The following is a 15,486-nucleotide window of genomic DNA, read 5'->3' on the forward strand; positions in this document are numbered from 1 at the left end:
GAAGGAGATGTGGAGGAAAAATAAAGAGCTAAGAGAGAGAAATAGCGCGAGCAAACGAAGAACGTGCCGACGTTATGGCTATTTGTCGCAATGCGGTGAGCCTTGTCTTGCATTGTATAATCCTCTTTTACACTTCACCTTTCGTTCGAAGCATTGACCTCGCGCGTTAAATATCAGGAGAGACGCTCGATTGAAATTCGTCGCGCTGAAATAGAGAAAAAACGTCTTATCGGTTTTATCCTTTAGAAGCTTCGTCATCGGAAAATGTCATATTTCATCATGGATGGCCGAATTCTTTCTCCATCCTTTTATTTCATCTTCTTTTTATTTTGTTTATTTTTATTTTTATTTTTATTTTTTTTTTTTTTTTAATCGATGGCGCGAAAAAAAATTAAACAGAAGATCGGAGGCCTTAAGGAATTTTTGAACACCATGTATGGACGAATACGTGACTGACATATGAAGAAGCTAATCTATTCGTTTGATGTACGTAAGACTTCCTGCCTCGGCCAAAATAGCCAGCCGTATCGTCTCTCTCCTTCACCCTCTCTCTCTCCCTTTCTTTCTCTCTCTCTCTCTCTCTCTCTCTCTCTCTCTCTCCCTCTCTCTCTCTCTCTTTCACTATGCAAAAGCATATCTGCTAAAAAAATAAATACAATCAAAAACTAACAAAATACAAAAATTCTTGATGTACAAAAAAATGAATAATACCAAAGTTAAGAAGTTAAAAAAGATATCGTGTCTGTCCAAAACAAAATATTACTACTGAATGAAAATTTAATAAAACATACTTCAAGAAAGCACGAGGCTCCTTTTTTTCTTTCATTCTCTCTTTCTCTCTTTCTCTCATTCTCTCTATTTTTCTCGTATTTCTTTTTGTTCTATTCTCCTTTTATGTATCTTTCATTCAACATGAATCAATTATTTTACGAAACTCGAAACGCGCGTTCCTTAGAAACGTACCGTGCCTGCCTACGATAGGCTATTACTACTGAATACGAAGTAGAAAACGCAAAGAAATGAAGAAATTCGCTTCGAAAAAGCTTGAAGTTGCCTTTTTATTCACCTGATTCTACCTAATTCTCTTTCTCATATACTTCTTCAATGTTAATTAATTAACAATTAATAGAATAGAACATACGATTCTTCTACATAGTTATTGACTGCATAGTTATCATGTGTAACTTAATATTTTTATATTTTTTTTAGATTACCTCTCAATTTAATAGTCAATAAAAATTCTAATACCTCGCACATGTTCACTTTCGTGATTTAATTTAAAATAGATTTCGAGTATCTTTTGAAGCAAATACGATAGGAGTGACATCACGATTAAGGACCAATTTTCGATTACGTTGCTCGATTTATCGATCGACCGTGTTTCGTTTCGATTGCCGCAGTGCTTTCTCTTAGTAGCTAGTACCGTATTCTCGTATCCTAGACTAGTCCCCTCCGCTTCTACGATTTTGACGCGGTGCCGACGAGGGCGATCGATTTCGACGATAAACATTTCTTCGGTTCTCTCACTCTTGTTTTTTCTAGATTTACTATCCACAATCTCTACTCTCTCTATTTTTTATTTTTCAACGACGACTTTAAGATCTCTCGATTATCTATGATTCGAAAAAAAAAAAAAACGTTGAAACATCGAACTAATATTGCTCGATCTATTCTAAATGAAACGATTTGAAATATCGATAAAATTTTACAAGATTCTACTGTTCTATTCCAAGGATATATTCCTTCCAAAGTATCCTTTAGAAAATCATTAAAATTACTTCGATTTAAGATTACTACGATATTTTTCTAAAACCTTGACGAATCGTATTCTAATCATCTATTTCGAATAACTCGAGAATATATGATAAAAATTGAAGAAAGTCAAGTAGAAAATTGTTTTCGATAGATTTAACAAATAGCAAGGGGTGAATGCGCATAGGTGACGGCACTGAACATACTGCGCGGCGCTAGTATTGACCGGCGCCCCATACTAACCGTGTTGAGAACATCTGAAACTGAAGTATAGCAAAGTCCTCTCTCTCTCTCTCTCTCTCTCTCTCTCTCTCTCTCTCTCCCCCTTTTTCTCTCTTCCTCACCCTCCTTGCGAAGTTAGAGACTTGCTCTCATCTTCGCGAAGCTTCAACGAGACGTCCTCTTAATCCTTGCACGCTCACGCGCACCTGTGCGTAGCCCTCATTGAAATAAGGAGGACGAGGCGACTATGACGACTATGACGACTACAACAACGATGTTGATTATGATGATGACGGGGAAGACATGAGGGTGATACGCATTTCACGCACGTGTCAACCCTTTCGAGACTTACCCTCTTCTATGACTTTTTCCCCTGTAACAGTTAATTGTTAATTTTATTATATGCTTCTTTCTTTTCTCTCTCTTTCTTTCTCTCTCTGTCTGTCTCTCTCTCTCTCTCTCTCTCTCTCTCTCTCTCTCTCTCTCTCTCTCTCTCTCTCTCTCTCTTTCTCTCTCCTTTCTTTTGTACGAATACTATATAAAAAAGAAAAAACAAAATATTATTGTAATAATTATTATTATTCTTTATGTTTACGAATACTATATAAAAAGAAAGAAAATAAAATATTATTGCAATAATTATTATTATTATCTTTATGTTGTATATAATTATTTATATTTACCTAATTAATAAATATTTTTTTCTTTCCTTTTCTTAATTACCTCTTATGTATATAGTCTTCCATCTCTTCCCCTTTCATCAGCCGATCGTTCTTCGATCGAGTCCGGCATACTCGCTACGGCACTGCACACAACGATCGTTATATCCGCAATGGGATACGACGACGTATTGCAGCACGTATCGAAGCGCCTAAAAATTTCCTTTAATGTCATCTTTTTCATTAATTAATTAGAAAAAAGGACATAAAAATAACAACAATAACAATAACGACCTGAAAGTTCGGTCGATTATTCGCTTTTAGACGATTATTTTAAACGATTATTTTCGATTATTATACCGTTTATATTCGAGCTCGTTCGTTCTTCTAAATGCATAAAATTCTAACTAAATACATAAAAATGTCGACGTGTACATATAATGGACGCTTTGAAGTTGGTGATTATTGGAGCAAGTAAATTTCAGCTCGATGGATTTTTCAAAAGTTGAGCTTAAAGTGATTCCGAGTTACCAGATTCTGTTTCTCTCTTTTTTTTTATCAGAGAAATAAGAAATATTCGTAATACCTACATAAACCTTTCAAGTGTCTTAGCAGCAAACTTGATATTTCGCACGTGCGACGAATAAATTTTCATCGTTGCGTACTACCAGCCAGAGTCCCTTATCTCATACTCTTCTCTTCTATTTTTTCTCCCTTGACTCCCTTATTTTCACGAAAGTTATACACGAGACACCTAGAACAAGTGGAAAATCTTTTAACAGGGTGTAGTATATATGTATGCACATATGTATGTATATTAATTTTCAAAGGCATGTCATTCAGATACAAGGAGACTTCTTCAAACGAGACACCTACGCGACCTGTCAAATCGTACCAAGTGAGAAACTTCCCATGGGGGAAAAATAGTCACATCTATAGGTATACAGAAAAAGAATAGAATAGATAGAAAATTATTCATTATATTTATGTGCATTGAAATTCGTGCCCGTTATTGGCAGAAATCGTTTCGTGAAATAAGCGGAGCAGATACTTTTAATTAAGGTATGCTAATGAAGAAAAGAAAAAAATCTTTAGTAGTTCAGTCTCTCTCTCTCTCTCTCTCTCTCTCTCTCTCTCTCTCTCTCTCTCTCTCTCTCTCTCTCTCTCTCTTTCTCTCGCTCTCTCATAATTTCAGTCTCTTGAAGCATAAAACGAAGGAAGAATGGAAAATCGTGTTAGTTAATGACTCGATACCGTCGTTACATTATCAAAATATTATAGTAACCATTTTCTCTCGATTAGCTTAAAGATAGATAGGTACCATCGTTCGAAGTATCGACTAATAATAAAGGGGACGTGCGAGCATTTTTGCCTGATGTCGATATTTGTTCTTACATTTCACAACGTTGCAGTCTTCGTGCGGTGTATAATCAATGTCTTCAAATTTTTCTCCTTCTCTTTCTTAACTCTATAATATTTAAAGTTCTTTAAAGATATTAAGTTTCGAAAATATAATATATGAAAATTTCGAAAGGGAATCTCTTATTATCATACCACATACAATTATAATTTTACAGGAAGGGGTTGTCGTTAATTGTCTTATTAATACGATTTCTCTAATTCGCTTGCCATCGAGGCTACCCCTCCGTTGGTCTCTTCATACTGCATATACTAAAGCCGATTAGGGCCTAGTGTGTCTTCCCAGATAGAATATACCCGGATAGAATTTTCTTTATAATCCCACGTTTCAAACATAATCCATTAGCCTTTCCTCGATTAAATATACAATTACATATACAACAGCGAAAAAAAAAACAAAAACAAAAAAAGAAGAAAAGGAAAAATATTTGGAACGAAAATTTTGACGTCAACTTTAGAAATAAAGAGAACGTGACGAATCGCTGAAAGAAACCGTAATAATATCGTATAAATTATTACGAAAGACTTGCGTAACGTGGTACGATCCGTCTACTGACAAGTAATTAAAGATCCTTAATTAAGAGTCCGTTATAGCCAAACGCTTGGCGAGCCGTAACAAACACGGCCTTTCATTTTTTTTTTCACCATTAGTGCCTCTTATTAGACTTAGCAATAATTTGCATACCGATCGTTCGTGTCTTCCGCCAAAGATCGAATAGTTCCGCTTCGATTTGCTTCCTAACACGTTCGCTCGATTCACTTCGAAAGATGCGATGCACCTACCGCGACATATCTTTCTTTTATTCTTTTTTTTGTTTCTTTTTTCTTTTCTTTTCTCTCGCAAAAGATCCAGAGACTCTCGTGGGCGATTAAGCACGTAGGAGGCCTACATACATGTCACGAGTATTGAACATAGACATCTTTTTTTTTCTATGTCTCTCTTACTCTATCTCTCAGTATATCTTTTTCTCAAGTTACGAGCAATATCTATCTCTCTATTTCCCTTGTTCTTAACGGGTACGACAAAAATATATTACTTTTCTCTCTGTCCTCTTTTATTACGACTGAGAGATTGTGGCTTTCATAAAAAAAAAAGAAACCTTTTACATGACGTTCTAGTAAAAGAAAAAGTGTACGAGTCTAAAAAAATGAAAAACGAAATGTTTAAGATTGATTTTTGGTGATATAAAAATAAAGTGATACAGTTAACAATATTTCATGTCTTTTCTAATCGATACAACTATTCATTAATTTCATTGATTCCCATATCATTTCGTTGAAGTTAAAATTATGAAAAGATTGCAAAAAAGGTTTCATCTTAAAAAGGCCCGCGGACTCTTTAAAGTTTCGTCGAATCGGACAGAGGTTGGGCGTTCACGAGGCGCCGCGACGACGGCGCCTCATCGATCTGACTAGCCGAATACCGCAGCCACTTACGATATACGAGACCGTGTGCAACCGCCATAGAAAATCCACATATCTGCAGAGAGAGAGAGAGCTGCCAACCATTGCAAAGGGCACTATCCGAACGAGAATAGTCCGTGCAAACACGATTTCCAATCAGTTCTTGGAATTCCGCTGTCATACTGTCAATATCAGCTGATATGCGATGATACCTTTCTCGAATATATTTGCAGAAAGAAAAATTCGGTATCTGCACTGTATGGAATACAATGTCTCACGATCTGCAATAATTCAAATAAATATTTTTTTATAAAAAAAATATTATGATTAATTAATAAAAAAAAATAATCTCTGTCTCTCTCTCTCCTTACCCCTAATTCTTTTGTTAGTAATAGAGTTTACTGATTCATTAGTTCTAAGGATTCTAATTGAACTCTTGACTCTTCAAGTAAGGATGGATAATGAATATATAATCGTATTAGAACTATTCTCAAACATGAGAACCGCTGACTCCTGATGAAGCATAACCTGCGTTCACCAACAAGGGTTCGCCAGTAAGCATTTACGTTCTCCTGGTAACGTACTTTACTTAATGGAAACTTCACCACCCTGGTTTTATTTGCGGTAGTTTTTTGTCTCTAACCAAATGATCGATTAGTAAGGTTATACATCGTATAAATCTCTTAGCGATTGAAATGGTGCTCGTTATAGCTAAAAATACATTTTCCTTCCACTTTTTTCTTCGATACAATTCTAACATTATTTTAATAAAAATTTATTTATATATTATCGACCTAAATATCGAAAAAGTTACTCGAATTTTCTTTTACTCGCAAATTTATCTAATATCTTCGATATTCTCCAATTTTTTTTTTTTGATTTTATCGAAAAGAAAGTTACACCTACGGATTTATATGAGTTCAAATTTTGCCGCTACAGTAAGGTGCGCGCGACTTCGACCAATCGATCCTGAAACTCGTTCGGTCGGAGCACCAACTCGATGTCATGCTAGCCGCCTTACAAATAAACTAAAATTGCTCAACAGGTTATTCTCTGCACGACTATCTGAAGTATCTCGAACCACTAACGTTCTATATGTGTATCCTGTAGTGATTTTACCAAATATTATACTCAACCGGTTCGAATATATATCTCCAGATTATATGAAACATTAACCTACAAAAAAAATATATATACCTATAATTTATTATATTTCTTTTCCAGCCCTTATAAACAAATTAAGATTCTTCAAATCCTATTCGTATTTTAAATATCTAAAGTTCTAGTTACTACTTATAACACAAGCCTCATCCATATTAAATTAATTATTAACGCCACATGTATTTACATATATTATCCATCGCATAAAATATATTCAACCAATACATAGATGAATGAATAAGAAAGCGATGTGATAGTAGAATATACCAGACAACGCAAATATGTACCGTTATAAAAAGCACGTAACATATATGCACACACACATACATTGAAGCCATCATGAATATCGCTGAAAAGAGACCAGACTTGCTCGTGCAAAGAGATACAGGTATTGTACATTTGTATGTGTGAGTTGTATCGGGAATAGAGGTTTCTTACTTATGTAGCTTCTCCAGAGAGCAAAAGTACTTCACTACATAAGTTTATGCGTATGTGTGTGCATATGTATATGTATATCGTTGCTGCAAATTTGCGAATCACTTCTTCGTCAAAGATGCTGCCTTGGTAAAAGGTTCGCCAATTCGAAGGCCTGACAGTATTTCTGAACCCTTCCTTCGCATATGGCTTGCACGTATTACACGCGAGAGGCACGCGAGAGGAGGATCGTCCGAGTTGGTCCGAATAAAAAAGACGTTGCGATACGCGAGTAGGAAGAGGAACGTATTTCGTGAGATTCCGTCCCACTTCCCCCTCTCCGCATCATCCCATCTCCATCTCTCCATCTCACCATCTCCCCATCTCCTCATCCCCGTTAAAATTATTCGCGCATGCGCATAAATTTTCAGGAAGGGTCAAGGACGAATTATTATCCCTTTCTTATACGAATCATTTATGCTTCCTTTCTCCCTCGCCATTTTTTTTTTTCCTACAAATCGCAATACCGAATAATAAATTATCATTTTTATTTCTTCTCTTTCTTTTCGTTTTTTTCTCCTTCATCGCGACATATCACGTGAAAAATATCCGAGGGATTATATTATTTGGTAAAAACGCTTCAAGTGTTTCGACGATTTGTATAAATAGTCGATTGTCGATAAAAGAAAAAAGAAGAAAATTCAATTGTTTGGACAAATATATTGCTCGCTTATTTGAAAGAATAGACGCATTCTTCGAGCTTCGTGAATGTATAGAATATCTATATGCAGGCGATTGCAAAATGCTAGTATCACGCGACGCGCACAGTGAGTTCGTTTATTAGGAGGTGATGTTTTCCAAGAGGGAATTTCCTCTCGCATTGATCAATCGCGAACTTGTATGTTACTGATCGTCGGTAATGTCGTTCGGAAGAGGTGTTTTATTATAATCGTATATATAATAATACTATATTGCTAATTAAGGTTAGGAAAATGCCGAGAATATTACGGTACAAATGATATCATTTATCAATAAAAGAAGACGAGACGATATGCTAAAACATACTATTTAGAGATTAAAGCAGTCCACTTGCGCACAACACCTTGTACCTAAAGGACAAAGTAAATTCTTCTGTCTCACTTCATCGATGACCTTCGTTTATGAGTATTGACAATATAATATATATACGTATATGATTATATACAACTCGTTTGTTATTGCTTTTTTCTAATATTCACGCTATCACTTGTTTCAATTAAAAGTATTATTTCCAATTACATTTCTATTTTATTATTTACTAGGTTATACGACGTTAAAATCATACGCAGTACACGATCAAAAATATCAATTACAAAAGATGTCATACCTTTTTTTCTAACCTATTGCGACATTCTTAAACTTCATATCGACAACTAATATTCCAGTTTACCTGATCTATATTTTCATCGATTAGTTTATTCTTGATTGTTGTCATTTTCTTCTCAATGAAGTTCTCTTCTGAATATATTTGTTCGTTGATAAAAATTAAAACTAAACGTTATTCCACCTACATCACATTTCCTTTGTTAATTGATCAATAAAAAACTTACTAATAAACAAAATAATAAAAGTTTTATCCGTAAGATCTTCTCGATCATAAAGATGCGTAATTAGTCTGATCTAATTTATAAAAGAACTATAAAACTTCTTAAACTATACACCTGCCGAAGAATGATTTATTAAAACGTAACGGCATGGTCCTCTTCCGCGATTCAACGACTTCTCGATGAATCTGATCTCCTAGTGACCTCGACCGGGTAACTTCAGTCGAGTGTGACCATCCGCAAAACCCCCACATCCAATATCTACAATACTTTTCATTCCCTTCGTAATATTTCCAGCTAACCTTTTATTCTCCTTCGTAATATTTAACAAACTTATTATATGTAACTCATATATGCAATGATAAATTGACGCCAGTGTATACTTATTGTGTATGTGTGTGTAAAGCATATATATATATATATATATATATATATATATATATATATATATATATAATATCGTGTCACGAGATCTAAAATTGCATTAATGAGTTCATATTACCTCGATGTATTTCTTTTACAAACTTATTAAATAATTACTTAATGATAAATCGCAATAATTTCTGTAAATTTTTCACTGTTTACTCAGCCATTGAAGATATTAAAAACAATGTGATTACGTATGATAATAACAAGGATAAATGTATGTTTGTATATATTGCTCTGTTTCGATAGAATATATCCGAATGTGTAGTTGATAAGAATATATATATATATATATATATATATATATATATATATATTCCTACATATATGGTATGCTTATGATATTCAAAAAATATATATATACATATATACATATATTAATATGTGTACATATATATATATATATGTTGTGTGTAAATATACACGATACATATAGTTTTATCGTCGAAACTATTTAAATTACTACGCTTAAAAAAAATAAATATATGTGTATACATATTTAAATCGCTTCGTACAAAGGAAAATACATGCATTATCTTGAAAAATATATGATGTTTCAAGCTTATACAATATTATTTCTTACCGAATACCCAGAAATTACGCGCTTTTTCCTGAAAAATTTTATATATCGAAGCAGGAGAGCAGAAGTTTACCGAGGTCGCATGACACTGATCCAAATAAATTCTCTACCCGAGGGATGCAATATAAAAGATTATAAAATTTTAATCCTAAGCACGAAAACTCGCTTTGCATTACGATTGACATTAAACAATATAGCGATCATCATTAAAACAAACAACGATCATTTTTATAGTAATGTACTACTGAAATCAAAATTATTCATAGCATATAAGAAATGATTGATAATATTATTTGTTAAAGTTCCAAATGTGAATATTGCCTAAGAAAAAAAAACAGGAAAAGAAAATAAATTTTATCGAAAATTAATAACTAATTTTCAGTAAACTTAGTAGATATATAAATTTTGTAGTAAAACTATGATAATAATTTCACGCGTACTATTACGCGGGAATATTTAAATTGGATATGAATATGTATTTTTTTTTTTATCGATCTTATATTCCAGCGCCATCCTTTACCCTTCGAGCTCAACGATACCGAAACTAATTTCTATGATTTCAAAGCCGTAACTGTAATAAAAAGCAGATTGACACTCAAGTGACAATACATTTCGTAAACTATTAGGCGAGAATAATACTACTAGAGCTTCTCGATCTTGTAATCGAGGATTTCGTAACACAACTGGTCCGCACAACTTCAGAGTCGTGAATGAACAGGACGGCATGAAGTTATGTAATATATGTTTTCACTGACACAAAAATACACAGACGTAAAATTTTATCTAAATTCTATAAAACTGTTGTCAGTGTTAATAAAATATTATTTCATTGTTAATCATATAAAATTATTATATACGTTTAACATAAGAATTAATCGCTTTGTCTTATTAATTTGTAAACATCGTTTATTTATATACGATGTTTTTTTCTACTACAATTTATATTATAGTTATTATGAAATGAATAAATTATGTATTAAATTAATAAATATATATAACTATTGTTATAACAATTAGCTCGTACTTTCTTAGTTTCTCGTTACGAACATTTTCACTTAATTTATTATATGTATACTTATGTACTATGCATATGATAGAACGAAGTTTTATTATTATTCTATCTGGCAAGTATATCAAAACTATTATTTTGAACGTCGTGAAATTTAATTAATGCAATATCTCAATATAATTAAACTATTTCATATAATATAAACAAGTTTAACATATACGAAAATATTGATAAAATAAATGTAATAATGAAATAAACGAAGCATTAATTAAATATCAACAGTATGTTTAATACGCAAGATTACAATATCGATTATCTACTAAGGGCGTAACGTAGGAGTGTTTGAAAAAACTAGTTTATAGAAAAGGAATGATACCTACCATGATACCTTTATATCCTTCTTGGTAAGGTGCTATCTAAAAGAGAGAAGGATCCGGGTATTGGACGTGTCCGTGTCAGCCTTATGGGTGGAGTCTCTCGTAACGTCGTACCGCCTTTAGCAAATACTTGGAAGCAGGGCAGCAGAAGAAGAAAGCTCCGAAAGGAGACGAGACCGAGTGACTTCGATGAAAACAAGATTAAAGATGCTTTCACACGTACGTGCTATATTTTTCCTCAAAATAATAAAAAAAAAAAAAAATATTGTAAATACAAGTACCATAACATTATATTGAAAAACATTCATAACAAAAATATCTTCTTTGATTTCTCTTACTTCGTATATAAAGCATGAAAACATATATGTTATACTTTAAGCAAAAGTGAAAAAAAATTTGTGTAAATAGTAAATTATCTTGAAAAATGTTTATAGCAAAAATATCTTTCCAAGTTTTTCTTACATTATATACAAAGTATGAAAACAAACGTGCGATATATTTCGACCTAAAATACCAAAAAATTATATGCGAATTATTTACACAAGTAATATAATATTATTTTAACAAATATTTATAATAGAAATACCTTTTCGTATTTTTCTTGATTATTATGTGCTCTTTTAATTTGTTTCGATGTGAACGGATCTTCAAAATGAGTTCGCGACACGTGCGGTGTGTACTTCTGTCGTACATGTTTTCCTACGATCGCAAGACTCGAGTGTGACCCGGCCTGGGGACATGGGCACATCCTTAGCGAAGGTCAACGCACTGCTTGGCCTCTAGGCGGCGCGTGCGTACACACGAATGAACGCGTTCCTCTTTCGTTCGAAGAGAGGGATGTACTCACACGTATATAACATCGTGTTATTAACCAATATAGTCGTACGGAGGAATGAGCACTTTATTTTCTATCCTATTAAATAAAATATAATACGTTAATAAAATTAAATCAATTATTATAAATTTTTTTACAAATAAGAAAATTTCAATTTACTTAACCTTAACCTATTAATTTTTAATAGATAATAAATACAAAGAATGGAATTTTTTTTTCTTTTTTTTTTAAACATCTGAAAATATAGACAAATGGAATTAATTAACAAATTGATAAAATATAACTGCTTAAGTGTGTATGTGTTATGTATGTGTATATATAATATATAAAATGTATGTGATGTATGTACTTACATTATATATATGTATAAAAATAACTCTATCAGATAAATATAATTAAGCAATATTATTGTGCAAAGAAATATATATTATATTTTTCTAACCTATTAAATAAAATATGATAGATTAATTAACCGAGATAAATTACAATACATTTTTTACGAATAAGAAATTTTTCGATATACTTAACCTTAAAAAATTCATTTTTAATACGTATGTAACAAGTACGAGAGATAACACTCTTCTGAAATAATATTTGAAAATATAAAGAAAAAATTGGAATTAATGTAAAAATCGATGTGATGTTATTGCTTAAGTATGTATATATGTATAATAAAAGCAGCTTGAGTAGCTCCGCGATTCGAAGTATGCACGCTGGCAATACATGTGCAATATGTTCTCCTGTTATCTTGCGCGGCAGCTAGACATCTTGCGGTCTGCGCGGATTCCTTTCTCTAAGCGGTAAAACGCGGTCGTTGGATACAAACACGACGATCATTTCAAAGAGATTCCTGAATGAGTCAAAAAATGATATTTTTCTGTTTAATTTTCACATGAAAATTCGTTATACTACCGAGATATCAAGAAAAAGAAGTCGTACTCCATATTGCGATAAAACTAACATTTTTATTTTTACTTACATTTTCGACGTGAAGATGAGTAGGTTAAAATGATCCTTTATATTTGTTTAGTTTTTTTCTTTAAACCTTCTTCCAAGCTTTGTTCATTTTTTCGAAATTATTGTAGAAAGATAGTACGAATATTAAAGTAACCTATTATTGTTAGAAATCTGTATTTCTTTTATTTTATTTATATTTACATATAAAATTTACCGCGAAATTTTCACGTAGTAGAACCACGAACGTTAGAAACACGAAAGAGAGAATTTCAAACGATATTTCCGATATGTAGGACCGAATGAGGCTTTGATTCAAAAATGATTATTAATGACAGTTGCATCTGCAAATAACCAACATACAAACTGTAACACATTTATGGAGACAACTGTTATTTTTAATATAAATTATTAAATAAAATAAAGAAAAAGAAAATTGTTTTCATACTTTCAAATAATATATTTATTATTAAAAAGAGAACGTACCGACATCTTCCAATACTTTTACGAACGAGCTATATTCGTAATGGTACGAATGCGCGCAGAGCGTAAAGACGAGAGACGACGACGACGACGACAGGACGAGCAACTAGACGACGGACGTCGACATAATGGCAATGGTATTTCTGGAGTGACGGTTCTATAACGAGGTCCGAAGCGCGCGGAAATTCGGTAAAATGACAACGTAAATTCATCGACGAATACTTCACTCGAGGTTTTTGCGACGACTCGTTTACATCCCTTACAAAAATGACGGACAAAGAAGAAGATACGTTCTGTAAAAAAATGCGAAAAGCTACAAGAGAAATTCATGCCATCAGTGATGCTTTGGTAAACGCAAAATTAGCATTCGGTAAGATGCATAAAATGTTAGGACATTATTATTATATATATGTACATATGTGGAAATTATGATGTGATATATATATATATGTATGTATGTATGTATGTATATATATATATCCTCAATGTTTTTTCTATAATCGTTTTTCTCTTCACAAGTGATCAACATTATGAACTAAGCTTGGGCAATAGTTATCTTCTTTTATTATTATTGTTATTATTATTGCTGCTTTGCATTGCATTAGATTGAACTCTTGTACTCTTATATCGATGAGCTTTATCCTTCTAAGTAGGATTTCTCGATGACTCTGTATGGGCTGATGGTCTTCTGGTCTTCTACGAAATTTTCCGCTACTTAGAAGGTGCAATGATTAGATTAAAAAACACAAAAATTGGATTATTACGACTTACCGAGTTACAGCGTACTGAGGCTTTTGAACAAGATCTTGAATACTATTTGGGAAAGGGATGGATGAAAAACTATAGTCCTAGGTATTTCACATAGGACAGCTGATAGCTTACTTTCTTTGCATTAATATTGATATTTAAGATTATGCTTTATGGAAATAGAAATCTTTCTTTTTTCAACTACTTACGATATTATAGAATATTATTTTCATTTATTTTAATCTCTTTCTTGTTTATTTCATCTAAGTTAATTTTAGTAAATGGTCAAATTTAAAAAAAGATAGTTATATGAGTGCCACATTTATTTACTTCAATGCATTGCCCTATTTTAGAGACAGCGTTATTAAATACCTGATGCGTTTAAGAGAGATCGAAGATACCGAGCCCGCTTTACTCATGGCATATATTTATCATCTTTATATGGGTCTTCTTAGCGGAGGAATTATTTTGCGAAGGAAAAGGCAACTTATGCAAAAGATTTCACTTTTTAAAGAAATAACTAGTAGTGGCAATAATATCACGGACTTTGGAAATCATAGCATTCTTGAATTAAAACGTGATTTGCGTGAAACGATGAATAAAATAGCTGAAACATTGGATGAAGATACTAAAAATAAACTCATTGAAGAAAGTAAAATAGTTTATGCCTTAAACAATGAGATTATTAGAAGTGTACGTGGTGCAGGCACTGTTATCTTCAAAAAAATATTTTATTTCATTAGTGCACTCATACTTATTTTAATTGTCTTCCTAGTCTTTTTTAAATAATAGCAATAATAAACCATTCTCTATGATCCTTTCTAAAATTATGTGTATATATTTTTACTAATTGCACTGTTTCTTGGAAATAAATTATTCATATTTTTTCATAAGTAAACATATCATTGTTCTTAATTATCGATCGAGTCATTCATTTACAAAATATTTTAATACATTTTATTAGTAAATACAAAAATTACTAAGCAACGTAAGGATCTTAAGTGTGATTGTACAGCACATATACCTTACTGATATTTTGATATTAAGATGGATTATGATAACATTTAGTTAAAATAAAAATCTACCTTAGTTATATTATTATTCCAACGATAATTGTCCTGACGTAAACTTGTACAAAACAACAACTTCTTTGTTGTATGAAATAAAAAAATTATACGAAAACTTCAAAAATAGTTAAAGACAATATCAAATACTGCTCCATTGTATTTTTATGTATGCGAACTTGAACGTTTTTCATGTGATGCGATTCAAAAAGTATACATTTATTACTATTTGTATAGTACTGAAAATATAGCTCCAAATTATATAAAGTATTCATTGTCAAAATAAAAAGTTAAAAAGATATTAATTTATTGCACTACTGTAAATAAATATGCGATATGATGATAAATTTAACGTAATCAAAATTTATGCAAATTGCTTTGAGATATGTTTTGTAAG

General features: G+C 32.2%; 1 protein-coding gene and 2 long non-coding RNA genes across 6 annotated transcripts; 1 reads left to right on the forward strand and 2 right to left on the reverse strand.

Moving 5' to 3' along the window:
- Positions 1-413: 413 nt before the first annotated feature.
- Positions 414-12,069, reverse strand: LOC127063167 (uncharacterized). Of its 3 annotated transcripts, none has more exons than XR_007781285.1 (6): positions 12,006-12,069; positions 11,593-11,919; positions 11,010-11,243; positions 3,224-3,387; positions 2,698-2,845; positions 414-2,347 (listed from the first exon to the last, which is right to left on the reverse strand). It is a non-coding gene; the product is annotated as an uncharacterized LOC127063167 (long non-coding RNA). The 3 variants fall into 3 exon arrangements; XR_007781289.1 differs by lacking the exon at positions 12,006-12,069 and having other exon boundaries at positions 414-2,237; positions 2,327-2,347; positions 11,593-11,956; XR_007781288.1 differs by lacking the exon at positions 12,006-12,069 and having other exon boundaries at positions 3,220-3,387; positions 11,593-11,956.
- A 133-nt stretch (positions 12,070-12,202) lies between these two features.
- Positions 12,203-13,361, reverse strand: LOC127063177 (uncharacterized). The gene is made up of 4 exons (XR_007781291.1): positions 13,282-13,361; positions 12,821-13,139; positions 12,370-12,691; positions 12,203-12,283 (listed from the first exon to the last, which is right to left on the reverse strand). It is a non-coding gene; the product is annotated as an uncharacterized LOC127063177 (long non-coding RNA).
- Positions 13,337-15,390, forward strand: LOC127063121 (heme oxygenase 1). Of its 2 annotated transcripts, none has more exons than XM_050992495.1 (3): positions 13,337-13,648; positions 13,929-14,130; positions 14,379-15,390. In XM_050992495.1, exons 1-3 carry the CDS (start codon positions 13,546-13,548, stop codon positions 14,812-14,814), a joined length of 741 nt encoding a protein of 246 aa, XP_050848452.1. In that variant the 5' UTR covers positions 13,337-13,545; the 3' UTR covers positions 14,815-15,390. The 2 variants fall into 2 exon arrangements, with proteins under 2 accessions (XP_050848452.1, XP_050848461.1); XM_050992504.1 differs by having other exon boundaries at positions 13,338-13,648; positions 13,932-14,130.
- Positions 15,391-15,486: the final 96 nt, after the last annotated feature.

Source organism: Vespula vulgaris, chromosome 1 (genome assembly GCF_905475345.1).
Source record: "Vespula vulgaris chromosome 1, iyVesVulg1.1, whole genome shotgun sequence".
Lineage (NCBI taxonomy): Eukaryota > Metazoa > Arthropoda > Insecta > Hymenoptera > Vespidae > Vespula > Vespula vulgaris.

Bases quoted from the DNA above. Each gene is read 5' to 3' on its own strand.
- LOC127063121 (XM_050992495.1), top strand. From the start codon at position 13,546: ATGACGGACAAAGAAGAAGATACGTTCTGTAAAAAAATGCGAAAAGCT. The intron at 13,649-13,928 runs GTAAGATGCATA...TATCCTTCTAAG, and splicing joins AAACGCAAAATTAGCATTCG to TAGGATTTCTCGATGACTCT. The intron at 14,131-14,378 runs GTATTTCACATA...GCCCTATTTTAG, and splicing joins ATGAAAAACTATAGTCCTAG to AGACAGCGTTATTAAATACC.